This window comes from Pelodiscus sinensis, chromosome 11 (assembly GCF_049634645.1).
Source record: "Pelodiscus sinensis isolate JC-2024 chromosome 11, ASM4963464v1, whole genome shotgun sequence".
Lineage (NCBI taxonomy): Eukaryota > Metazoa > Chordata > Testudines > Trionychidae > Pelodiscus > Pelodiscus sinensis.
Genome location: NC_134721.1, coordinates 24,431,284 through 24,458,797, shown reverse-complemented (window position 1 = coordinate 24,458,797; position 27,514 = coordinate 24,431,284). Strand labels below are relative to the sequence as shown.

At 46.9% G+C, this 27,514-nt stretch overlaps 1 protein-coding gene across 3 annotated transcripts in view; it reads right to left on the bottom strand.

Annotated features, from left to right (window-relative positions):
• Positions 1-522: 522 nt before the first annotated feature.
• ABTB1 (ankyrin repeat and BTB domain containing 1) overlaps positions 523-27,514 on the bottom strand; it is a 55,082-nt gene continuing 28,090 nt past the window's right edge. For all 3 annotated transcript variants that reach the window (XM_075938800.1, XM_075938802.1, XM_075938801.1), the window contains 4 exons: positions 17,103-17,201; positions 16,343-16,510; positions 9,663-9,863; positions 523-4,572 (listed from right to left, as the gene is read on the bottom strand). In XM_075938800.1, coding sequence (XP_075794915.1) covers positions 4,366-4,572; positions 9,663-9,863; positions 16,343-16,510; positions 17,103-17,201 — 675 coding nt within the window. In that variant the 3' untranslated portion in view covers positions 523-4,365. The remainder of the gene's footprint in view (positions 4,573-9,662; positions 9,864-16,342; positions 16,511-17,102; positions 17,202-27,514) is intronic.

Genomic DNA, 27,514 nt, shown 5'->3' with positions numbered 1-27,514 from the left:
TTGCTATAGAAATGTTCTAGCCATCTGGCTACACATGGGGCCTAAAGGGGAGATCGAGTGAGATGCAGCTGGGATACTTCCATAAGCTTTAGGTTTTGTCCGTGAAATTACTTGTGCCTCAGGGAGAGCCCGCAAGTACAGTGATGTGTCAAAATCATCTGCAGCGTAAGTCAATAGCATTATCCCAGGGATGAATTTGGCCCAGACAGTGCAATAGTAATAAGGCAAGACATTCCAGGGATGGAGAGAAGAAAACCCATCTGAGGAGTAAAATTAAAAAACCACTCTCAATTCTTCACTCGTGTTGTATCAGGGATTATATGACTGGCCCGGGGGGGGGGGGGGGGAGGAAGAGGGAGAGGGTGCACACATGTTTCATCCCTACTGCTTGAGAGCAGAAAAAGGCTATTTGGTAGGTGGGTGGGAATGGGCAGTGCAGGATAAACGTACCACCTGGGTCTTTTCAGAAATAACACACTGAGAATGTTAAGTCATTAACAAACAGGCCACAGCAGAAACAGGCATAGTGAAATATATATATTTTTATTGCTGCACACATGCTCACACATTACATTTTCAAATATTTGTATTATATTGCTGCTCTGATAAAACTGTACAGTTTTCTTACTTCAACGAATTGCTAATTGTAAATTAAGAGGATGGGGACAGCAGAACACAAAAAAAGACAGACAGAAGAGAAATCCTAATTTTTCCAATCTTGCAAGTTATTTGCCACACTGAAGTGAGTTCAACACATTACAAAACCACTTTGTTTATTTTTCAGTTAAGGAGTTTGTTAAATACCCGCTCATCTGTTTTTCAGAGAGATGAAGGATACCTAGATACTCAGTAACTGGACAATCCAGTTTAGTTCAGAGATTGAACCACTACGTACCGCTGGATAGAAAAAGGTGTTCTGAATTCAGTTCTGAGGTCAGCCAGCACATTTAACAGAACTGCATTACCGGGGAGGAAAATAAAAATGCCACATTGACCTTTTATCCCAAAAGTGATCATCTACTAAGTAGTTCTCCACTTAAATGGACATAATTAGTAACAGCCATGTCGGGGGGGGGGGGGGGGGAATGTCAAAAACTGTCCGACTACCATTTCGTTCATTTCTGAACCATTTCTCGTTACTTGAAGTGAAGATACCTGCATGGATAAAGGTAGTGAATTTCTCAACAGTCCTGCTCTTGAATCTCACTTCCAACACACACCATGCTTTAAAGGGCAAAAGTCAAATTTATAGCTGGTATAAATCCATCTAAGTTAGTGTGGCCTGTAGTCCTCTGGGTGGGAGGGGGAGAGGTCACAACGGTTGCTGTGGAAAGGAAGGTTGTGTTGCAAGCAGGGGACTGAGGAAGTTATACAGCAGGAGCAGAGAAGCAGTGATAAGAACCTGCGCATCATGCTTATATACAAAATCATCTTTAGCAATAAAGGGAAGAGAAATGAAGGTATGAAGGTAAATGGTACCAGTTTAGCTAAAATGTTGTTTCTGAATGACAGGTTTTGCAGGACCTTTAAAGAGCCTTACACTTCACAGGGTGAACAAACACTGACCCTCTTCCCATGACACAGAATACAAGGATTTAGTACTGGTCTTCTAACCATCCCTTCCCCCCAAATCTTAGGTTTGAGACATGCTTCACAGCCCAGGTTACTTTTGGCTCTCAGAACTTCATTGTTCTGTCATTCCGTTCTCCAGTCAAAGATAGTCTTGTGCTCTGTAGCTGGATACTGAAGTTCACAGACCTATGATGTTCTGATATATACACCCATCTACAGAGCAGAACTTGCAGTTTCTCTTCCCATGCCCCCATTCTCACACACGACTAGGCATGCACACTATGGAACCAAGATACTGGCACCTACTTGCAAAAACCAAGCCAGAAAACGTACCTGCTTCCCGCAAAGGAATTTCTAACAGAAACAGAGGCAGATACTGCTCTAATAGCTCAGGGCGTTCCAGAAATACTCTCCCCAAAGCTGCCTGGTCTGCAGGACATACCACATAAATATGGATAAAGAGAACCCTCTTCAGTACATAGTTGAAAACTCCCAGCTTTGACAACACATTTCAGTCCTGACCTGCTAATCTGTTCTATGCACTACTCTACCAATACAGCTCAACCCTGGCAAGCAATACCTGCTGCTCTACCAACACAGCCTTTTTGGAACACAGTCTTAGCCAAACTATGTAGCAACTTCATAATCATGACTAAACCAAGACCAACAAATACAATTTCACTAGCTGTCCAAGCCATGTCAGAAGTCAAGCTAGCAGATGGTAAAGGACAGCATAGAGCTCATGTAACACTGTCCTTGCCATTCAGGGAAACTTAAATCTCTTTCCTTGCATATGTTTGAAAAATGCTACCAGATGCATGGTCAGAGGAGCTGATGGGGACCCAGATCACCTATCTGCATGAACAATGCACAGGGCCAACACAGGAAAGCACAAGTCGCTGGGGTGTGGTTTTAAACCACTGCATCATGCAGTTACTTGCAACATCCTACGGTGATGACAGCACCAACATTTTTATAGGATTCCCCATGTAACTAATACAGCCCAATTTTCTCCCTCTTAGGCCCCCAGTCCAGAAGAAAGACTCCACTTCCTTCCCGACAAATCAAGATTCACATAGGACATAATTCAGAGGAGATAATTCAGAGGAGAATTAGTAACACAAAGCACGGCAAAGTCCTTGGCTGCAGTTCCAACATTACAAAACATCCTTTGTGCTATGCCTCTCACCATTAAGCACCCGCTTCCTATGACTCTCTAAAGGGTAAGAGCAGTTAAGCTTCCATGCTTTGCTCTCTGGGAAAACCCGACAATGAATTCATGGGACTCAGATGACAACTCCAGAAAGTTTAGTAACCATAGTCCATCCTTGAGCAGGTAAAATTTTATGACTATAGATGCCCTTCCTGTCTCTAGCCAACATCAATAAAATAGCCTGACCTTACTCATAAGTTAATAGAGAGAGGATGTAATTGTCCTGCACGCTGACAATACTGTCTCTTTGGAATATTACTCAGCATCAGCACACAGGATCACTGACTCCAACCTAAAGTCATTTCATAATCCTAACTTCCCATAAAATTGCAACTTCCAGTCACACAGTCACAGAAACCAAAGCTACAAATAAAACTCTTGCTACACTTCCATTTCCGAGGGTATCTAGAAACAGTGCAACACTAAAAAGGGACATCTAATGAGAAAGGATGGCTTGCTTACAGGGAAGGGCTGAAACAACAAGGGAGTAGGGCTCAGAGAGTTGTGGCCTGCTGACTGATATTGAGAAAAGGGGAAAAATAAAGCAGCATCTTCCCTCCCTAATTGCCAAGGGAGACCAGATTTCAAAAGATAACTATCTACTGCAGAGGAAGAACCCCCCAAACACATTTGCAAGAATGAACAATGAGCATTCTGGGAAAACAAGGTTTTTAAGCCTGAGCACAGGCAGAAGACAAAAGAGCAGGACAGATGAAGAGAGACCTTATAAAGCTCTTTTCCTTGTCACCCACCCTTAAAACTTTGATAAGTCTCTCCTCGCAACAGGCCAAAAAAAGAATAAGGAGGAACTGTGAGAGGAAAGGAGTCTCCTCCCCGTTAGAGTGAGGCAAGGGCAGTACCTCTACATCAGTGCCTTTGAAGAGTTACTGGCTCTTTAGGAGACTGGGTCTCTCTCCTGCTGCTCTCTACAGGTCTATATTTGGGACTTAAAAACTAAATGTCCATACTACCCTGAGGGTGTAAATGCAGGTGCCAACACTTGGAGGAGCCCATTGATTTGTGGAATAGCAGTTGAGGTCAGCTAGTGCCCCTATAAGCAACATCATGTGTCCCATTAAAGTACCATCCTCTCCACTAACTCCTCATAGTACGGATAGTGAAAGATTAGCCAGTTTGATCTGAATAGATTCCTTTACACTCAGCATAATCCATTCTTGTCCCCTGTAGAACTATACAAAAACCCTGGCATGGAGCAAATGCAGAAATGCAATGCTGGCTAAGAGGGTGAATCATCTCCATGGGCCAGATGTCACTGAGCTCCTTAAGACAGCTCCATTAGCCACATGGTTGTGAGTTCCCTCCCAGCGCTGTATCGTACAAGCACTATCAATCTGGGCTGCACTTTGGGATCCTATTAATGGAAGGAAAAAATAAACATGCAGGTGTCCAGCCATGAATGAATTAAAAGGAAACCAAACCACAGATGCGGGGAGGGGGTGTGGGATGGAGAAGAGGAAAAAAGAAAACTCATTTGACTCTTAGATCTTCTTGGACTCTCATGCAACCCTCTGGAGGTGACACAGGCTGCTCTCCGCATCCAACAGCAGGGTTTACAGACTTCAGCACTCAAGTCCTATGCTGGCCAGGAGGTTTTCCAGTGCCTCTAATTTCTGATTGGCCTCCTCGATGGCACTGTAAGTCTGCACGTTGCTGGTGATGTGGAAGCGGATGTCATCTACCAGAGGGATAGAATCGGTCTCCTGCCGTTCCTCCACCGCCTCTGCATTCTCCTTCACTGCAGCTGCAAACTCCTCCAACTCCACCAGCTGGAAAGATGAAGACAAGGCTGTCATGATTATGAGGGTTAGCCAGCAGCCTGGGGATTAAGGGGTTAACTACACCTAGCCAGGTGGAGTGACCAGTAGGAATGTAGGTGGGACTTTCAACCTGGGACAAAGGATTTTGGGTTTTTTCCTTTCTCCCCTTTGGCTCTCTGAGAGAGTTCTCTGCAGCTACAGAGAGGGACAAGCATGTCTCTCTCTCTCTCCAAGACACCATTCTGGCACTGCTTAAAAGATGTTTTGGCTTTTCTTTGTAACTAAGTTCTAGGCCCATGGAGTTTCTCCATGAGTATATTTTGTTACCTCCCTATCTAGTCATTATGTTTGCAACAGGAATATTGTTGTAATAATAAAAGTTCTTTCTTTTCTTTTTATTAATCTGGCAGTGGTTAATTGTGTGCCTTGATTTTTATTTTAGGGGTGAGATTTCCCAAATGATCTTTCCCCTGGTTTCTTTAGCAACATTTGGGTGGTGGCAGCGGAAGTTTTATTCCCAAGATCTAGGTTTTTAAGATTTTGGGGGAAGTTTTATACCAAAGCCTGGTAGATAAGGCTTTGGGGTACACTTGCTGGCCCCCACTTCTGCATTTATCATGCCAGAGTGGGGAAGGAGCCATGACATGGTGGCAGCGGTGGGATTATTTTGAGAACCCAGGATTTTTAAAAGGGCACAAGTTTTCTTTTGAGTTGCAAGCTTTGCAGTTTTCCTTTTGTTTTTTCTTTTGTTTCTGGGCTGCCTCAGGGAGGGGCAGACCTTAAGCCAGACACAGACCTACCCAAACAGTTTGTTTTTTTCTAGCTTTCGGGACAACTGGATAGCTAGGCTAGAATAGAGCAGGGAAGGAGCCCAGTACATGCTCTTGCGATCAGGTAAGGTAACCCTAGAGAACCCAATCCTTCCTAAGCAACACCCTGAGGCAGAGACAGCCTCAGAGCCCGGCATGATGTTAAGTACCGGGAAAGATTCCAACCCCAGAGAGGGGAAACAAGAGCATACCTCTGTGAGCCCGGGGGAAGGGATCTTGAGGAGGCAGGAGCAGCCGGCTGCCGCTCTCCCTCTCCCCCACCTGTGCCTTCTGTGTGTGATTATGCCATAAGGACCAGCAGGCCTCTAACTGACAAGGAGATGGAGTTTTTCCTACAGCTGGAGGACAGGCGTGCACGAGAGGCTGAAGACAGACGTGCACGAGAGGCCGAAGACAGGCGTATACAACAGGAGGTGAAACTGGCAAAGATCGCAGCAGGGACGAGGCGAGCAGAACTAGAGGCCCAAGTTGCGCTGGAGAAAGCCAGGCAGCCGGACACCTCAGGTAGCCCACCCAACAATCCCACCTCCATCATCACTGAACCTCCCAGAAAGCTCCCCATGTACCAAGTAGGGGATAATGTTGAGGACTTTTTCCTCAACTTTGAGAGGGCCTGCCAGGGGTACAACATTCCTCCTGATCAGTACATGAGAGAGTTAAGATCCCAAATCGCTGGTCCCTTACTGGGGGTAGCCGCAGACCAGCCAGGTGACATGGCAAATGACTTTGAACTGTTTAAGCAGGAGGCCAGACTCAGGATGGGCCTCACTCCTGAACAGGCCCGGTGTCGCTTCAGGGCCTCCAAGTGGACCCCAAATACACCGTTCCCCGAACATGCTAGTCGTGTACTCAAAAACTGGGAAACGTGGCTCTCTGGAGAGCAGGCCCACACTCGGGAAGAAATCTCTCTCCTGATGCAGATGGAACAGTTCCTCGAGGGTGTTCCAGGAGAGATTAGAGGGTACATCCTGGACGGAAAACCAAAAAACCTCAGAGAGGCAGCAGTGCTTGGGGCCAGATGGATGGAACTGAGGGGCCACAGCAACCTGGAAAGCAGTCTGAGGGGGCCCATCAACACCTGGGGATCCCCCTGATCCGCACCTCGCAGAGACGGGCCCTATATACACCCAGGAAGACCCCAGATCTCTCCCCGTTCCTCCATACCATCTGCTGGGAGCCCCCCCCCATTCCAATGATACAGCTGTGAGGCGATGCTTTAAATGTAATGGACTGGGGCATGTAAAGGCCGACTGTCCCCAGAGCACCAGCCGGCTACAACTCATCACTCCGGGGTTGCCACAAGGAGCCTCAGGCCCAGATGCCTCACTGATCCCCCTAGAGAGGAGGGAGACCGTGAGAGTGGGGGGACGGGAAGTTATCGAATGGAGAGACACCGGGGCACAGGTGTCAGTGATTCACTACGCTCTAGTGGACCCCAAGGCCATTGACCCAGAGACTCTAGTCACCATTCAACCCTTCAAGGCCGACCCCTTCGACCTGCCTACGGCCAAGCTACCAGTTCAGTACAAGGGCTGGTCTGGAACTTGGACTTTCGCAGTCTATGATGACTACCCCATTCCTATGCTGGTCGGGGAAGATTTGGCCAAGCACGTACAACAAGCTAAGAGGGTGGGAGTGCTCACACGTAGCGAGGCTATGCAGGCTGTACACCCAGACACCCCGAATCCTGCAATCATGACAAGGCATCTATGAGGGGAGCTGCAAAGCTGAAGGGAAATTGCCATGTTCCATGTTCAGCCTTTCACTACTACGTCACCAGTTCAAATCTAGCTCAGGCTGGTAATGAGTGAAAGTCTAGAGAGTTCAGGAACCTGCCTTTGTGAAATGAGTTGGAGGGTGTCTGCTTAGTTATCACTGAGAAAGTGACCAAAACAAGGTAATCCCCATAGTTGGACCTTCTAATGAGACTTCCAGCAAGGAGGATAAAGAGTGCCAAGGGCTGAATAGCCCCTAGAGGCTGAATTCCCTCTTCACACGTTACAGGGATGCTTCCAGGCATATCAGCAATGGACACCCGACAGAAGAAGCTTCTCCTGCCATTGCCAAGACTGTATCTGCTCTATGGAAAAACACAAAAATTCAGTCCCCAGGGCTGTTAAATCTGCACCTTTAAAACATTTCAGTCTTTTTTGTGACGGCTAAAGAGCAGACAAAACCTGTCAATGTCCATCACGGCCATGTTCGGAAACCACTTACACAACTCACAATATTTCCCCCAAAGCAAAGAGAAAGACCAGGAAACAAAAACTCCACAGGGAATGTCAACAGCTTCTGTCATGGCAGAGACAGGTAAGAAATGTCCATCTTGCAATGGAACCATAGACCTAGTCTACACTATACTGTTTGGCCAAGAACTTCCCGTCATTGCCAATACCAATTCGGCTCTCTTAAAATGCTGTTGTATGCAAGGGGCTGACATCTGCTGGCCATCTAACCATTGAGTCATCTCAACTTGCTCTGTGCACCACTAGGTGACACAGTTTGTGGCTCCCTGGAGTCCTCCCTACACCAGCACTCCCATTTCTCTTAGCACAAGTAAAACAATGGGGGAATGCCCTACAATTCTTATCCTAGGCAAAGCCCCAGAGGCAACCATTCAGCATTCCTGATCACTGCTTATGCAATTCACTGAGCTGTGGGATCAAATCCCCTTTCCAGAACCCAGTTCTGGTCATATGCTGATGTCTTGGTTCCCTCATTTGTATTGTTCATTGGCAGTTCAGAGTGAGAAGAACTATTTGTAAATTATTTTCTTCACTGTTTGCACAGGCAGGAAAGAGTTTCACACCTTTCTCAGAGCCTCTTAGCTGCAGGTAAAGAAAGTTGCAGCTCACGTGGGAGTGTTAATTAGAACCGTTTATATAAAACTACTGACCCCGCTAGAAACCAAAATACTTAGAAGAACTGAGACTGTCTGTGCCATATGGTCACTGTTTCTCTGTAGACGTCACTGACTCCTGGATCTCCAAGCAGCCAGAGAGAATGGCAAAAAAAGAACACACAGTGGGAAGGAATGCTCAAATTGATCCTTGTAAATATGATTCCAGTGTAATAAGACTTTGTATTTAATGAACCATTAGTAATAAGCTTTCCCTATGGAAGTCTCTGTAATCGACTGTGACAAAGCTCCTATGAAAACTCAATGGGTCCTGCACTTCCTGGCGGATTTGCTTGCCTTACAGGCTCACAGCAACTCGCAGTTTTAGGCACCATGCCTGGGGCTCTAATTTGCTGTTGAGCTCTTTTCATCGTTGGCTAGCATCTGGTAAAATAGAGAATAAACTCCACAGTCCTTTTCCCCGAGTGGAAATGGGGAGGTGGGTGTTGGGGGGGACCTAGGCCCAGCCTCTACTCTGGGTTCCAGCCCAGGGCCCTGTGATAGTAGCTGCTCGTGTGAATCCCTAACACCTGCTATAATACAGCTCCCAAACCCACACCTTCCCAAGCACCTTCCGTCTCTCATATTCATCCTTCTAGTTGTGATCACCTTTCCTCTTACTCCCAGCCACACTAACCTCCTTCCTCCCAGCTGCACGTACCCTACAACTGCAGGCCAGCTTCTTTTATAGCCAGTCTGAACTGATTTTCTTAATTACCCCCAGGTGTCCTAACTGGCCTAGGCTGGCCTGACTCTGCAGGCCTGGGCAGTTAGCTCCAGGTGTTCCATTGCCCCTGATTGCCTTTGCTGGTTCTAAACCAGCCCCTCCCTGTTACTCTGGGAGCAGGGATCTCCCCCATCTGAGGTCTTTATATCTCCCCTCCTCTACTTTTTATAGCCTTCTGTTCTAAACCTGCCACACTACTTTTTGGGGCAATGTAACTAATTGCACCAGGGAAGAACCAAATATGGAGATCAACGTGCCCACATACTCCCTGCACACAGAACTGGGGGGCACATCAGTCATGACCTGCAGCACTCCATCCTATTCTAAGGTGACCACATACCAAGTGTGAAAAATCAGGACAGGCTGGGAGGTAATAGGCACTTGTATCAGAAAGCCCCGAATAGCAGGGCTGTCCCTCTAAAACTGGGATATCTGGTCACCCTATGCTATTTCATAGCTGTAGTGTTCTTCACCACTCATGTCAACTTGCACAGTGGGTCAAACTGAGGACCAAGATGGGACTACAAAATTCATTTCACTTATGACCCAATATCTTCGGAAGTCAAACCATTAAACCATGGCAACACTTAGATACACGTTTAGTAGTCACACCTGAACCATCTTAGGGAGGAGTTTTGCATACCTTCTCAATGATCTTTGCCATGTACTCTGTGCACTGGTCCTCCAGTCGGGTCAGCTGGAACAGCTTTGCAATCCTCCAGATATTGACAACATTGTCCTCATCCAGTATCTGAGCCAAGGTTCTCCCACACAAACGTTTGAGCCCAGGCAACAGGTACATGTCTGCTACACACAGCACATCGTAGGCATTCTCAGGGGACAGCTGGTAATGCAAAGAAAAAAGAGTAACCAAAAGAAAGTCCTGCCTACACCACCTGCTTCAGTCAAAGACAGACTGCCCTCAGATCCAATTTCAGACAACTTCTTGCAGTTAGGGGGAAAATGCCTGTGCAGGCAGGAGTACCAGCTCTGAAGAAAGTACTCTGTGTGCCACCACGAGCGACTGAGCCTATGTCTATACTACAGAGGCACAGCTATGGCACTGCAGCGCTGAATGTTGAACGGATGTTCGTGATTGACCTGTTAACCGATTAACCGACAAGCTGTTGCTTATTGGTTAATTTTATCTGTTACACTCTGCTCAGCTCCCAGGAACAGCTTCACTGCTGCAGCAAAGCTTCCTCCTTGGGAGCAGAGCCGGCAGCCCCTGTGGCCACGAAGTGGCTGTACTCTCAGGGAAGCTTCACTGTGGGCTCTGCAATATAAAGCTTATTTAAGCATTATACTGCAGAACCCGCAGCATATGTAACTGGTAAGATTTTCTGCAGTTACACGGTTACCTTTTAAACCAACTTTTTACATCCCTAGTGCTGAAGTGTGGACTCTTGATATTGCAAGAGACAGGGGTTTTTCTGTTACTGTGTTTAATCTGTCCTCCCACAAAATGCAGTAGCTAAATAGACAGAATTCTTCTGTTGACCATGCATTCTCTCTCTGCCAGGGCTTGTATCGGCTTAACTATTTCTCTGAGCTACGTGAATTTTTCACGCCCCTAGGTGACACAGCTAGGTTGGCATACATCTAAAAACAAAAAATTTATTTAGGAAGTTTTAACAAGTGTACAAACCTTTGCCACGTAAATACAGGAAGCAAAACAACCATTAAAACACAAAGCCTTTTTTTTTTTAAATAAGACATTAAATACATATTTAATAGACCAGGCACATCAATCAAGATATTTGGTTACCTTGTATTCAATACTTACACAAAATGCATTTACCTGCCAAAAACAAACAAACAAAACAAAACCTCCACAACTGAGCACACCTACTTTTTTTTTTTTTTTTTTAAATATTAACATTCGATCAACATGCCCGGTCTGTGTTAAATACGTGTACTCAGAGTTTTCACTAAGTTTAATGAAATCTATAAAAATGCACAGTAGTGGGTATGTCTACACTACAGCATTATTTCGAAATAGCTTATTTCAAAATAACACGTCTAGACACTAAATGCATTTCAAAATAGCGTTTTTCTATTTTGAAATAGCACATCCACACTGATAGGACACTGAATCGCATTTAAAGCAGGCTGGAACTGGTTCTGGCAGGACTTCAGGTCAGGAGTTAGCCTCAGGCAGTAGCCACACAAGATATCGGAGACCTGTGCTTTAAGGAGCCTCCTCCCCCCGACCCCTGACAGCCAGTTCTAAGGTTTCCCTGCTTGCTTGCCTACTTTGCTGAGGGACAGCAAAGCATTTTTTTCTCTGTATGCTCTGGTTGCCCTCACTCAGGACACCACAGCACTCTGCAGCATGGAGCCGGAGCCACCTCTGGGCACTATGGTGATTCTCCTGGATGTGTTGCTGTGAGCCTGGCAGCACGTTCTACAGGCAGTAAGTCTCCCTGGTGTGCCCCACTGGGGGCTTGTGCCTCATTCCTCCCTCACGTCTTTCCACTTACCCCTCCGTAACCCCCCTTCCTGCTGTACAATATAAGACACGTGTTCATTAAAACAAAGCCTCTTTATTGAACAAAACTGGGGTGGGGGGAGAATTAAACTAAGGTGAGACTGGGGAAAGAAGGTGGGAGAGGGAAGGGGGAAACCTGGGAGGAGGGAGCTGGCAGGGGGAGGCAAGGTGAGGAAGGGGGAGGAGAAGCTCAGGGTTGGGGGTCTCGCCGGCCCAACTGTTTCTCAGCACCACAGGTGCAGGGGCCTCAGTATCCCTGGGGATGTGGGGAGGGTGGGGAGGAAGAAACAGGAGGGGGAGAAGTAGTGGGAGAAGGAGCAGTAGCTGGGGAGGCAGCAGGAGGCAGCAAGCTCTGCCCCAGGGCCAATGACTACCTAGGGGGCACGGACCATCCTGCCCCCCAGGATGCGGTCCATGGCATCAAAATAGGAGTAGGGGTCTGGGTCTGCCCCTGGTTGGGAGCTGTCCCCTGTGGCCCTGGCATAGGCCTGCTGCAGCTCCTTTATCTTTATGTGAACCTGCTCCTGGGTTCTCATGTGGCCTTTGGTGACCAGGATGGCAGCCATCCGCCTGTACACGGTTGCATTCCTCCATTTAGTGTAGAGATCATGGACGCTGGAGGCATCCCCCCAAACCTGAATTATGTCCCTGATCTCCGCACTGGACCAGGAAGGCACCCACCTTTTCCAGCCCCTGGCAGGCTCCTGGGAGCTGGCAGACTGGTCCTGGGGAGCGGTGGAGGGCTGGCTGGCACTGGCTACCTGGCTCATGCTGGGGCCACTGAGTCAGGTGCAGTGACTGTTGGCTCTGGACTGGCAGGCTTGGAGCTGGCACAGGCACTGTGGCCAGAGTTTACTCCTTTAAGGGCTCCAGGGAGGGGAGGAGGGGGAGGAGTTTCCTTGGTTGTGCCCAGAGTGGCCACCAGGGCACCCTGGGAAGAGCTGGAGGCCCCCTATTTTGAAAAAAGCATCTACACAGCGCTTATTTTGAAATAGCAATTTCGAAACTGGCGCTATTCCTCGTGGAATGAGGTTTACCAATTTTGAAATAAGCCCTCTGCTATTTCAATTTAATTTCGAAATAACGGTTTGGCTGTGTAGACGCTGGTAAAGTTATTTCGAAATAACGCTGTTATTTCAAAATAACTTCGCTGTGTAGACATACCCTATGATATTTACTCTATAATATGGCAACAGCTTATTAAACAGCATGGTCTGATGACTATAACCCCACACAGTTTTTTGGGTTTTTTTAAAACAAAAAAGTCACAATCGTAAACTTTGTTCAGACTTTTATTTTCTTTTTTTTTCCTGGCTGGTCAAATCCTTGACGTTTACTTTAATCAGCTGTTTATGTCATTAACATGGAACCAGATTTCTCTTCCATGCAGTTTGGCTATTGCTAACATGAAAGAAAAGTATGAATGGGAATGTGATTGGAAAGGTGAATCCTTGTGCACTGTGGCAAACAACTGTACCTAAGAACGTAAGGTGCATTAGGAGGCATGTCCGAGGCTTACAACAGCTGTTAAAAAGCAGTTAACAAAGCTAGGTAGTTCAAAGCAGCAGCAGCAAGGTTGTCAGGCTTATTCACCAAGTGCCATTATAGCAGGAGTGGGCAATAATTTTTGACCGCGGGGGGGAGTGGGGGGAGGGAACGGGGGGACGACACACTCCAAAAATTTGGAAAGTGGTTGAGGGCCGCAATCTTCCATGATATTAATGGAGGAGGTGCAGGGGTCTCAGACAGAGGTTGGGTGCAGAAGGGAGCTTGGGGTAAGGGAGGGAGTTTGGATGAAGGAGGCAGTTGTGACCTGCAGCACTGAACTGCGGTGCAGGGGGTTGGACTGTGACCGAGGGCAGGGAATAGGAGCACAGGAGGGGGACAGAGGATTTGGATATGTGGAGTTGGGGGGCAGAGAGTTGGGGAAGGGAGGGGCTGGGGTGCCAGAGGCAGGTCTGACCAGGAGACTTATCAGCCAGCAGCTCGTTCCTGAATCTGCCTCCCTGCCAGCCAGTGCTCCCTCTAAGCTGTGCAGCAGCACAGCTTCACAGGTGATTGATCAGCCACACCTAGTCAGCAGCTCAGTGCTCCATGCACGGAGCTGACTGACTGACTGGCTGGGGCTGATCAATCACCCGTGAAGCTGTGCTGCCATGCAGCTTAGAGGGAACATCCCTGCCTGCTCTGCCCTAGCACAGGCAGCAGCCATGTGTTCTGGAGCCACTTGTGCTTCATGGCTGCCTGTTATTCAAACAGGCAACTCCCACTGGCTGGTTTCTAGCCAAAAACTGGCCAATGGGATTGTGCTAGGGGCGGGAGCAGCTCCTAAATCTTCCCCCCACCCCTCCAGACTCAAAATTTTTGAAAAACAGCCCTGCAGTCGTGTTTCTGAATGGTGTGTGGGTGGGGCGAGGCAAGCAGAGGGCCTACCTGGGGCTCTCCACAGCATCTATGGGCTGAACCGGTGGCTTGGCAGGCTGCATCCAACCCACAGGCTGTATTTTGCCCATGCCTGTATAATAGAAGCAGGTCTTCCAGATCTGTGCTCCCTCTCACTATACTTATAGTTCAAAGCCCTCTTTATACCTTTCTCAAGTTCATGATTTTTGCACGCAAGGCTTGCACACTGTCTACCCCTTCCTTAGGAGAATTTTACCACACAATGCTTGTTTCGGCCCCACAGTAACTTCTAGTCTCTCTGCTGTGACATCTAGCATGACGCTTTGGGAATCTAGGTCTTGAACATTTGAATTGAACTGAATACATCAGTGCTCAATTGATCACTGTTCAATAAAATGAAATAAATCAGAATCAGTGATGTTTCTCTCTAGATAAAAAAAAACTTTTCCTGCGGGATGACAGAGTGACATCATGTCATTCTGCCTCCCACAGTCCCTCTGCCTCCTCTCTGGTACTCCAGCAGGCCAGAGCCATGTGGCCTCCCCACTCCTGGGAGGGCCAGAGCTGTGAGGCCTCCCCTCACGGGGGTTTCCTAGCCCTCCTCCTGTAGGAAGCCGGTGCTGGCACTCAAATCTTGCAGGGGAGGGAAGCACAAGGCTGGAGTGCCAGGCAGGCAGTGGCCTGAGCACCTGGCCCGAGGAAGGCAGAGGCAGCAGTTCCCCACTGGGTCCCTGAGTGCAGGGAGGAGACTCTGCTGCTGCCCCCTGGCTCTGCTCTGACTCTCCTTAGGCAGTCAGAGAGGGGCCGAGGGACAGGGACTACAGGCAGGGACTGGCGAGGATAGGGGGACTGGCGAGCATAGCGAGCAAGGGACACAGCCCACCTAATTTCTTTTAAAACTTCCCTTTATATATAAACACACAAAAAGTTCCACTTAGCTGCTTATTTTTTCCTACTCAGAAACCACATGCCCACACATTCCCCTTCCACTGATAATACAGGCTGCAGGGAAGGACACAACAGTGACAGAAATGTCAATTTTTTGAAAAAGATCAAGTCATGCAGTGTGGGGATTTTCTTATGTCAGTGCTAGGCAGGACTTAAGCCTGGGAAGAAAAATAAAAAAAGAGGTACTGAACTTTGACAATCTACCAGGAAAAATAATCCAGACAGTATTAATATCATTTTTCAAACAGATGGCCTCTTTCTACAAAAGCTCATTTGCCCTGGGACTCAAATAGCCACTGGAAAAGATGAATAACAATTTTATAAATGGTAGTAAATTGTTTTTAACTGAGGTGGACCAGCAGGCACGTGCTTACACAAACTGGTAAGCGCTATGTGGATGAAAAAGCTGCACTCAGCGCTCTGGTTTGGAAACACTTCCAGAAAGAAAGCGTGCCAGGTTCAAAGAGGTGTAGCAGAACTGGGTCTGGCTGCAGAACTGACACACAAGATTCTGATGAGCCTTAGGGTTCCACACCACCCACTTCACATGCACTCCAGAGTGAAGACAATGGGAGGCTTTGAGCAGAATGAGTTATTGTGAGGAAGTTCTATGGGGTATTGCTGACAACACAGCATGCTAGCCAGTGACTTCCTGCCTTACAAATCACCTCCCTGCCTCCCACAGATTCTGTATTGCTGTCCTTAGCTAAGCTGGTCACAAGGAATAAGGTTGCAAGCTCTGCAGGGGCTCGCAGCACACCAATACCAAAGGGCAACCCAGAGCAGGAATGGTACAGCCTGACTCAGACAGGAAAGCCTTAAGCTTTGGAGAAAAACTGGCTCATCAGCACCATTAACTCCTTCAATACTGCCAAAAGAGGTCTAGCACTGGCTGCACTTTTAATTAGACTGTTTGTTCTTTGAGGCAGGGGACCTATGTGCTTAGCATCCCTGAGTGAGACATCTATGCACTTGTGTTTTAAATAACTTGTGTTTTAAATGCAAAGATAGGCTGCAATGCCAATGGTAAACAAGCAGGCCTCTTAACAGATTTGCAGGCATGCTAAAATGTTTTCAGGTGCCATCTAGTGGCAAAATTCTGATCATGTACCTTTGAAAGCAGTCAGTGCAGCACAACAACATTCCGTGGAGAAGAATATACAACCAGACAATTCATGCATTATGTATCTGGCCTAAGTAACATGCATTCTAATGTATATGGTATTTAATTTAGGATGCAAGATACACGTAGCATTTAGGAGCAGCTGCATTGAGTTATTCAGGAAATAAATTCCTGGCAGAGCCTACAACATGGATAAAACAGATACACAAGTATTTGGATTCCAGAGGTTCTTCAAGCTCTGGATAATTGGTGAGTGGTATCTAACAAACCAGCAGTAGGAGACTATAGGGTGACACTTTCACAAAGACATTTGGCCATTACTTGAAGGCAATGCAAGGAGAGAGTAGGCTGGTCTCACCTCTGTGTCATCACTGTAGATGTAGTAGAGGACCCTGATAAAGATGTCTTCTGAGATGTTATGAAGTGTCACCACAGGGATGGTGGGCTGAGTCTGCAGCTCCTCGCTCTCACTAAAATGATCCTCAAGGAGGGCTTTGAAATAATCACTGCGACCACAGAAAAATGCCTGCATGGGAAAAGAAAAACCCAATGCTAGCATCTCCCTTTCTGCTACACTGAGCCAGACAGCACTGGGCCAGGGATCAACTCTGAGGAATTCATTAAGCAAGCTCCAAAGCACAGCATCAGTAGCAGAACCTCTGCTGTGCTTTTAGCTCAATACTCTAATAGGCTTCTCTTTTTTCGTATCCCTTTTGTGTCTTATTTTTATAACATTACTGTCCTCAAAGCAAAAAAAAGAGATACTAACTGGAGTGACTGTTAATTTAGAACAGTAATATATTTCTAGTTAGCGGCCTGGGAGTCAGGATTCCTGAATACTGTTTCCAGTTCCACCCTTACACACTGAGTCATGCTGAACTATTAAGGATCCAACACTTCCAGCAACAGGCTGAGATTTGTTGCTGACAGCACAAGGCATAATGTAGACGATTCTTACAAAGTAAGCAGGTTCGTGAATTGCAGTAAGGGAGGCAGACCAGGATGTTTCATTCAGAAGAGTGCTTTAAGTTTAGCTACCTCTGCAGTGCATCTATCTCCTACTATGTGCACGGGAAGGACGTACATGGCCTGGGATGTTTCTAAATGTCTGTGCATACCTTATGGCATAAAAAGTTGTAATCTGCTACTCGAAAACACACATCAGGGCAGCTGCTAAAGTTGTCAGTGCTGTCAAACGGCAACTCCCCAAAGCCCACCTAGAAAGACAAGTTAAAAGAGAAGAAAGTTCTGCAGTTAGCATCCATGGTATAAACATTAGAGCTGTTGACATTGATCTGTAAAGCTCTTGTCTCTTGGATATCTGAGACACCCACCTCTACCCATTTCCATCTTAGCAGTAATGCAGCTCACCAGAGATGCTCTTCCTGACTGATCCTAGATTGGAACATCTGAAAGCACAATGGCAGATATGCTTAGTGGAGTGGCTTCTGAACTGAAATGCCCCTTCCCAGTTTGTTCAGAAGAGACAAATGACCTTTAAGCCACCAGTGGCAGGCTCATAACTCTTCTCTTAATATGCAATGGGGATCTTAATACTGACCTCAGTCAAGGAAAGGTGTGTTATTTTTAATCATAGTGTATGCACAAAATCATTTTATAGGTTAAACAAAGGAATCACAGATAAGAATGTAAGACCAGCCATACTGGGTCAGATCAAAGGTCCATCTAGCCCACTATTCTGTCTTCCAACAGTGGCCAATGCCAAGTGCCCCCGAGGGAGTGAACAGAACAGGTAATTATCAAGTGATGCCTCCCTGTCACCTATTCCAAGCTTCTGACTGAGGCTAGGGACACCATTCCTGCTCATCCTGACTAATAGCCATTGATGGACTTACCCTCCCTCAGTTTATCTACAGTAAAACTCCACTAGTCCAGCATCCAATGCTCCGGGACTCCTGATGGTCCGGCACCATCAGGAACCCGGAAGTGCTGGGGCAGCCGGACAGGCTTCCCCCATTCAGCTGCTGCTGAAACTGACCAGCAGCTGAATCGGGGAAGCCGGGAGCAGAGCAGCTGGGGTGCTGCCAGGTTGGTCTCGTAGCGCTACCCCTCAGGGCTGCGGGACCAACCCGGCAGCACCCCAGATGCTCTTGAGGACGCCTGGGGCAGAGCAGCTGGAGTGCTGCCGGGTTGGTCCCGCAGCGCCAAAGGACGGCGCTGCGGGACCAACCCGGCAGGACCCCACCTGCTCTGCCCCAGGGGTCCCCGATTCAGCCGCTGCTGAAACAGATCAGCGGCTGATTCCAGGAAGCCTGGGGCAGAGCTGCAATAGAGCAGCTGGGGTGCTGCCGGGTTGGTCCCGCAGTGCCGAGGGGCGGCGCTACGGCACCAACCCAGCAGCACTCCAGCTGCTCTTGGGGACGCCTGGGACAGAGCAGTTGGGGTACTGCCCGGTTGGTCCCGTAGCGCTGCCCCTTGGGGCTGCGGGACCAACCCGGCAGCACCCCAGCTGCTCTTGGGGATGCCAGGGGCAGAGCAGCTGGAGTGCTGCCGGGTTGGTCCCGCAGCGCCAAAGGACGGCGCTGCGGGACCAGCCTGGCAGGACCCCAGCTGCTCTGCCCCAGGGGTCCCCGATTCAGCCGCTGCTGAAACTGACCAGCAGCAGCTGAATCAGGGATGCCTGGGCAGAGCTGCTCTGCCCGGGGCTTCCTGGAATCAGCCGCTGATCTGTTTCAGCAGCGGCTGACTTGGGGACCCCTGGGGCAGAGCAGCTGGGGTGCTGCTGGGTTGGTCCCGCAGTGCCGAGGGGCGGCGCTACGGGACCAACTCGGCAGCACCCCAGCTGCTTTTCCCCAGGCGTCAGGATTCAGCCGCTGCTGAAACTTACCAGCAGCGTCAGTTTCACCAGCAGGCTGAATCTGGACGCCTGGGGCAGAGCAGCTGGGGTGCTGCAGGGTTCACCAAAAGCCCAGCCCTAACCCCTAGAAGCCCAACCCCTCCACTACTCCGCAGCACCAGCCACTGACCCAGAGTCCCCTGCACCCAACCCCCCAGTGCCAGCATCCTGCCCTCAGACTCCCCCGAGTGTAAGTCCCCCACCACAAAACTCCCTAGTACCAGCCTCCTGTTTCCAGAGCCCCACTGCATCCAACCTCCCCAAAACCTCCCCAGTGCCAACCCCCAATATTAGCCCCATCCCCAGTCCCCCCACTACTAGCTCAGCCTCCAGAACCCCCCTCACTAGCCCCGCCCCTGGAGCCCAGCACCCCGTACCTAGCCCTGCGCTTTTGCCCATGTCACAGCGGCTCTGGGGGCCGGGGAACACCGCCCAGTACCTCCCGTCCTGCTGTGGCTTTTGGGAGAGGCATGTCCTGCCCTGCCTCTCAGCCAAACAGAGCCAGGAAGTGGCAGGGTCTCCTCCGGATGCAGAAAAGTGCTTCCCTGCGTGGCGGGATTGCTGTGGAGCATGGCGGGATTGCTGCGCAGCGTGGGGTCTCCTCCTGGCCACAGAAGAGCACTTCCCCACGTGGCCTTCCCACCATGCAGGGAAGCACTCTTCCAAGACCCTGCTCCTGCCCAGCGCTGGTTGGCTTAAAGATGGGGCAGGACACACCTCTCCCAACAGCCACAGCAAGAGCGGTGTTCCCCAGCCGTGGCTCCCAGAGCTCCCAGCAGTGGGCCATGGCCCGGCGGTTCAGAACTGCTGCTCTATCCCTTTTTTAAATGATTCCTAACATTCTGCTTGCTTTTGTGACTGCTGGTGCACACTGAGGCTATGTCTACACTGGCAGCTTCTTGCGCAAGAACAGTTGTTCTTGCGCAAAAACTTGCTGGATGTCTACACTGCACACGCATTCTTGCACAAGTAAATTTATAGTACAGCGTCGGAAAACAGGGCTTCTTCCAGAAGAGTTATTCCTCTCCCCACAAGGAATAAGCCCTCTTGCACAAGAGGGCAGTGTAGACAGGCAACATGAATTTCTTGCGCAAGAAACCCCTATAGTTAAAATATCCATCAGAGCTTTCTTGCACAAGAGAGCGTTCATACTGCCATGGATGGTCTTGCGCAAAAGCACATGCCAGTGTAGACGCACTCTTGTGGAAGACTTTTTGCGCAAGAACTCTTCCACAAAACAGTTCTTGCGCAAGAAGCTGCCAGTGTAGACGTAGCCTGAGTATATGTTTTCAGAGAACTATCCACAATGACTCAAAGATCTCTCTCTTGAGTGGTAACAGCTAATTTAGTCCCCATCATTTTATATGTATAGTTGGGATTATTTTTTCCAATATGCATTATTTTGCATTTATCAACATTAAATTTCATTTGCCATTTTGTTGCCCAATCACCTAGTTTTTTGTGATCATTTTGAAGCTCTTCACATTTTGCTTTGTACTTAACTATCTTGAGCAGTTTAGTATCATCTGCAAGTTTTGCCACCTCACTGATTACCCCTTTCTTCAGATATTTTATGAATATGTTGAATAGGATAGGTCAGGCCTGCACAACATGCGGTCCACAGGGGCTCACTGTACGGCCCGTGCCGACTACGGGCGGCGCGGCCCCATCCGTTCCACTGGTGGGTGGAGGAGCGGAGCGGAGCGGAGCGCTGCTGGGGAGGGGGAAGTGCAGCGATTCTCGCTGCCGGGCTGCCTGCATGCAGCTCCGGTGCGAGAAGACAGGGCGCGAGCCAGAAAGCAGGACACCAGGACGCTGGCGTGACGTGGCATCATGACGTCACAGCTGGCGACCGCCAGATTCAAAAAGGCTCCAGCAGCCCTGCAACCTGGAAGGCAGAAGACAGGTAGGGGAGGAGAAGGGGCTTGTGCTGAGGGCAGGGGGGCAGGCCAGGAGAAAGGGGAAGGCATCAAGGGGCAGGGTGCAGGAGAGACAAATGCCAGGGGGCCAAGTGTAGACACGTGTGGTGGGTTTTTTTGTTTGTCTTTTTTTGCGCTCGACAAAAATTTTTAGCCTGCGTGTTTGGTATTTTTTGGGAGAGCATCCCTACTTGTGGCCTGCAGCTGGGTTTTTTTTTGGAGTAATATGGCCCTTGCCGCTTTCCGAGTTGTGCAGGCCTGGTATATGTAACAGTACAGACCCTCTCTCCAGTCTGAAAACTGATAATTTATTCCTACCCTTTGTTTCCTATCCTTTAACCAGTTATCAGTCCATGAGAGGACCTTCCCTCTTATCCCACGAAAGCTTACTTTCCTTACGAGCCTTTGGTGAGAAACCTTGTCAAAGGCTTTCTTGAAATCTAAGTAAACTATATCCATTTGGATCCCCCTTGTCCACATGCTTGTTGACCCCCTCAAAAGACTTCTGGTGGATTAGTGAGACATGATTTCCTTGTACAGAAACCATGTTGACTTTTCCCTAACAAATTATGTTCATCTATGAGTCTGACAATTCTGCTCTTTACTATAGTTTCAACCAATTTGCTCAGAACTGACATTACTTACTGATCTATAATTGTCAGGATCATTTTAGAGCCTTCTTTGAAAATAGGTGTCACATTAGCTATCTTCCAGTCACTTAGTACAGAAGCTGATTTAAAGGATAGGTTACAAGCCACAGTTACTAATTCCACAATTTCATATTTGAGTTCCTTCAGAACTCTTGGGTGACTGCCATCTGGTCCTGGTGACTTGTTACTCTTTAGTTTATCGATTTGTTCCAAAACCTCCTCTAATGACAGCTCAGACTGGAACAATTCCTCAGGATTTGTCACCTAAAAAGAATGGCTCAGGTTTGGAAAGCAAAAGAACTCATTTAATTTCTCTGCAACGACCTTGTTGTCCTCAAGTACTCCTTTAGTATTTCAATCATTTCAATCATCCAGTGGCCCCACTGGTTGCTTAGTAGGCCTACTGCTTCTGATATACTTAAAAAAAGGTTTACAATTCCTTTTTGAATTTTTGGCTAGCTGTTCTTCAAATTCCTTTTTGACCTAACTATATTTTTACACTTCATTTAACAGAGTTTACGCTCCTTTCTATTTTCCTCACTAGGATTTAACTTTCACTTTTTAAACGATGCCTTTTTTCATCTCTCACTGCTTCTTTTACTTAGCTGTTAAGCCATGGTGGCACTTTTTTTGGCTCTCTTACTGTGTTTTTTTTAATTTGGGGGTATACTTTTAAGTTGTGCCTCTATTCTGGTGTCATTGAAAAGTTTCCATGAAGCTTGCAAGAATTTTACTTTTGGCACTGTGCCTTTTAATTTAAGTTTAACTAACCCTCCTCATTTTTGTGTAATTCCCCTCTCTGAAATCAAATACCACAGTGTTGGGCTGCTGTGCTGTTTTTCCAACCCCAAGATGCTAAATTTCATAATATTATGGTCACTATTTCCAAGTGGTCCAGCTGTAGTCACCTCTTGGACCAGCTCCTGCACTCCACTTGGGACTAAATCAAGAATTGCCTCTCCTCTTGTAGGTTCTAGAACCAGCTGCTATAAGAAGCAGTCATGTAAGGAGTGAAGAAACTTCATCTCTGCATTACATTTTGAGGTGTCATGTACCAGTCAATATGGGGATTGTTGTAATCCTTCATTATTATTGAGTTTATTTTTTATCTCAAGCAATTTAATTAAAACTACAACTTTATTCAATAAATACAAAACTTCTCATGCACAGTAGTTTCTTGACACTTTGCAATCTAAACAAAATAAAGTCAAATTAATTCACTAGACTATTAAACACAACTCCCTTCAGTGCCAAGACAACTGGCATGGAAATTTGTGGGCTTGCTTTTTTTTTTTTTTAAATATAGCATTATGGATATATTGCTTCTAAATTATTCTCACTTTCTAGACACACTTGTGGGAATTTATAATCACAGCCATGCAACCTGGGCAATTATCCTCTGAAAAAAAGAGTTTCTTCTGGTTTCTCCTATCTAGGTATATACCAGCAACAGCTTGGGACAAAAAGTATGATCCCAACCACAAGTCTCTCCTCTGACTAAATCACATAAAAAACTGGCTCTACGTTTCCCCAGATACTAGGGCTGCAAGACAGAAAGTTCCATATCTAGAGGAAGAATTTCAAATATCTCCCAACCAGCCATGCTAGAAGAATGCAGTGTCCCATTCTTGGGTATAATGGAGAATTATGAGATAGATCAGACTTTCCCCTCCCTGCAGTATCACCCAGAAGGCAACAAATAGAGATACATGCAGCTTTCAGGATAATCAACCAAGCTCAATTCATGCACATTGGGGCTTCCTTCTTTGGTTCTGAGCTAGCAAAGGCTCTAAATCTCACACTACAAGTTGAACCTCTGAAGTCCAGCAACCTGGGGACCTGACCGGTACCTAACCTGAGAATTTGCCGAAACACGGGAGGTCAATATTGTAGTGAGAGTGTGTCTTCATTTTTATTTCACCAAGGCAACTATAGAACAGCACTTGCAATGCTGCTTAATAATGTCTGACTGTACTGATACACCCTACATAAGTCCATGCCTCGCCAAGGTTAATCAGCTCTCTCCAAAGCAAAGTGTTAGTGTTGTTACACAATTTTACTGTATTGGCCCAAGGAAATAAGTAGATAAAGCATAACAACCATGCTTATGCTTAGCAACATTACTAGCACTTCCACTGCTTGCTGGGCACTTTGAAGACATGTAGGGGTAATTGAGAGCTCAACAGCAGCACAGAGAGCCAGGACCAGCGGCTATAAATAAACTTTATGGGACCATGGGAAGCTTGGTCACACCCATGAAAAGTGCACATCCAGCTAACTAAAATCATTCTGGACAATGGATGTTTCTGGATGAGAGAGTTCTGGATTAGAGAGGTTGAACCTGTTGCACAACTAAGCCTAATAACAATCACAATTGCTGGGTGATTAGCACAGCAAAACCACCTTCCCAAATTCTACAACACCTCTGTTTGATCTCTCTTGTCTATGACTAATTACAGTCAGTAACTTATTTATTCTCTCTTTTTTGTGGGGAGCAGGACAAAGGGAATTTTTACAACTCCTAAAAGAAAAAAAAATATCTGCAGCACTTGAAAACATTTGTCTCTCTCCACCTTATCCCCATGGCTTTTAACCTGCTCTTTGGACCTGCTCAGCATTTTATAAAGCACCAGAGACATGCTTTGCATTTCAAGAAATATAAGTAGCCTAAGTCCCTGCCCCAAAGAGAAGGCTGTCTAAATCAGAAAAGAACTGGCAGGGACAATAACATGTGCAACTTACAGAGAGAAGCAATTTTCTCCTAATAGGAATAAGCACAGTAGGAAAATTCAGTTGTAAATTATTTATGGCAACCTACAGAAGCCCATTATGTCCTAACAATCCATAATGGAATTACCAGCTGACAATCAGACTCAGGATTTTATATCCAGCTGCATGTTGAGTCATCAAGGTCTATGACACAAGGCACAAATTAGTGCATCTACAAGAGCATAAAGCAAAGCACCAGAAAACATACTATAGCGAAAAATCCTACACTGGCCACAGGAAAGACTAGATCTTTTGCAACTCTAATTTCTCTGAAGTAAAAAAACTAGCACAGTAGCACATAGATGTTAACAGCTCACCTGGAGCACCAAGCCTCAATACCAGTGTGAGATAGAGAAAAGTGATTTTGTTTCATGGAGGATTTCCATATTATGAAATTTGACTTAGTTTGAATTTGGAATGAAAACCAAAAATTTCAAAATTCGCCAAGAAATAGAATGGAGCCCCAGACCAAGATAATGGGCCTGGCAGGCTGAGCCAAAGCAGCAGATCCTGATAGGGTTGCCAGATGGTTGAACCAAAAATACCGAATGCCCCCTCCTCCACTCCACCCCCCACAAAAATACCGGGGAAAAAATTCTGTTGAGGAAAAAAAACAGGTGGGGGAACCAAAGTTGTTGAGCCAAAAAAAAAAAAAAGACTCCGAAACTTATTAAGCAAAATAAATACATAAATAAATAATAAAACAGCATTAAAGCAGCATGGCCCCTTTCAGAGTGAGTGTAGAGTCAGAATGGGGATAGGTACAGGGGAGTGGTTGAACACTAAGACCCAGGGAAGGCATTGCTTCCCCTTGGTCTTTAAGCTTTTTGGTGGTGGCCATTTTGTGCTCTTGTTCAAGCCAGAACTTAGCTTCCCTGCAGAACCAGGTAAACATGGGGTCTGGGGGCAGGGGGTGTTGGGGCCCGGAGGGGGGGGCAGTCGGCTGGGCCCTAGGGTTGCCAGACGTTCGATATTTTCGCCTCCTGGCCGGGAAAAAAAAAATCAGAAAATACCGGACATTTCAGGCATCCGGTATTTTCTGGATTTTTTTACCTGGCAGGAGGTGAAAACACCGAACAGTACAGGTTAATACCAATCCTAGACCCTGAAAGCCCGGGTAATCCCAACTCTGAGACAGTCTGCCTGATATACTACCCCAGACTGAGGCACGTGAGCAGGCAGCAATCTAGGCAGGGTCCTATCAGAATTTTGCCTAGGTACTGCTTGAACTTCATCAAAATTCAGTTACTTTCATAAAATGCTTCCCTTTAGATGAGTCAGCAAATTCAAGTGACAAAAAGTTTCCTTTGAATTTTTCTGATCACTTCTAGTCATTACTGCAAACACCACCTTTCCATACACACACAGTTATGGGAAAAAAGCAAATTTCAAGTATAAGTAAAAATGACAGTTATGGCACCAAGATTTTAACTATATTTATCTTGAAGTAACTTTGTTTAAACAATTCCTATGGCAGGAGTGGGCAAGATCCACATTCAGCCCCACCAAACCACTAGATCTGGCTTGCAGGCCGCCCTGCAAGGACCGTCAGGCACAGCGCAGCCAGCCGCTTCAGAGCAACCCCACAATGGTTTAAGTGGTTGGTTGTTCCCTGTGACTCTCTGTTCTGGGCTCCAGGGAGACCTTGAGTGCTGCCCCCGATTCCCAAGCAAAATCTCTCAGCTCCATTAGTTTCAGGGAAACTGGAGCTGAGAGATTTTTCAGGGAGGTGGGTGAATCATTGTGTGAAGCCTCCCCCTTCCCTCAGAACCCAGAAGAAAGAGCCACAGGAAGCAACCAGCCACTTTGAGCAGCCTGAAACTGCGGCAGGCAGTAGGACTGCAGCAGGCAGTGAGCCTGCCTTGGGTTCCTACAGGGCTGCTGGCTGGGAGCTGCCTAGATAAGCGCCTCTCGGACACAGCCTGCCTCTGGCACCCCAGCTCCTCCTTCCCCCTAAATCCCTGCCCTACACCACCACCTCCTCTTGCCCCAGGTCATCACCCAAATCCCTCTACACTTCCCTCCTCCAAGTCCCAGCTCCAAGACCCTGCACCTCCTCCTATACCCCTCCCCTAGAATCCTCTCTTGTACCCATAGCCCATCCCGGACCATGCATTCAAAGCCCCTGCCCCAGATCACAACCCCCTCCTTCACCCAAACTCCCTCTCAGACCCCACACCTTCTCCTGCATCCTAGTCCCCAACCCCAAGCTCCCTTCTGCACCTGTGCACCCAACTCCATCCCAGACCCTAAACTCTTCCATAGAATAGTGCAGCCCTTTGACCACTTGCCAAAATCTTGGAGTAGCCCCCATCACAAATTATTGCCCACTCGTTCTATGATTTACCAAACTATAAAATTTGTGGGTGTCTGAAATAGCCTTCCAAAACCTAACACATCAACCTGCAAACAGCTTCCAAAAATTCATACTGTGTAGTGCCATGAGCTATATTAACGCTACACAGACCTACAGAAGAGGTCAACTACTGCAGCAGAATTTCCTGGTATTACTGTTTTATAGACAGAAAATTGTGAGAGCTCAAAGAATAGACAGTTTTCATTTGGAAGACAAAAAAACAAAAATACGTGGGATAAAAAAAGTTTACATTTCTTGTCCAATATCAGAGTATATTAAAAATTATCTGGGCCAAAAGTTAATACAAAGCTGCACGCTGTTTAGCAACTCAGATTTTTGCTTTTGTGATCAATCCTGTTCGTTGCTTAAAACCCTGCTCTGCATATTCAATCTAAGAAGTGTTTGATAACAATTTCAAAAAACTTCATGTTTGTGACTGACTGGTCAGTGTTCTGTGGCCTTGTTGATTAAGTGTTAGATATTATATTGTTTGCATGGTATCCAAATCTACTAGTGAGGTTGAAGGATTGCTGCTCCTGAGTCTCAAATTCCTAATTCATGGGATGATTCTAGTAAACAAAGTTTTAGAAGAGATGTAAAATGATAATTAAGCAGTAAAAAGCATATTAAAGGGCTACAATCCTGTCTTTAGGTCTTCCTAAATGTCCAGGAAAAAGAGGATCTTTTACAATTATCAAGTTAAAACAGGGCAATTAGAAGTAATATGGATCCTGATTAATGTTTACAGGTGACACACAGATGTAGTAACACATTTTCCACTTTAACATTCATGAAAACATGAACAAAGTAGAATGATAATATCAAAGTTCCATGTTTAGACTGGATTATGGTATACTTTTTTCAGGGCTACATAAAAACAGCTAAAAAGAATTCAGGAAATTTCAGCATTGCTAAGTCACTATTTTATTCAGATTCTCATGATTCTGGTTTTTCTTCCTTAAAGAACCAGTGAGAATCT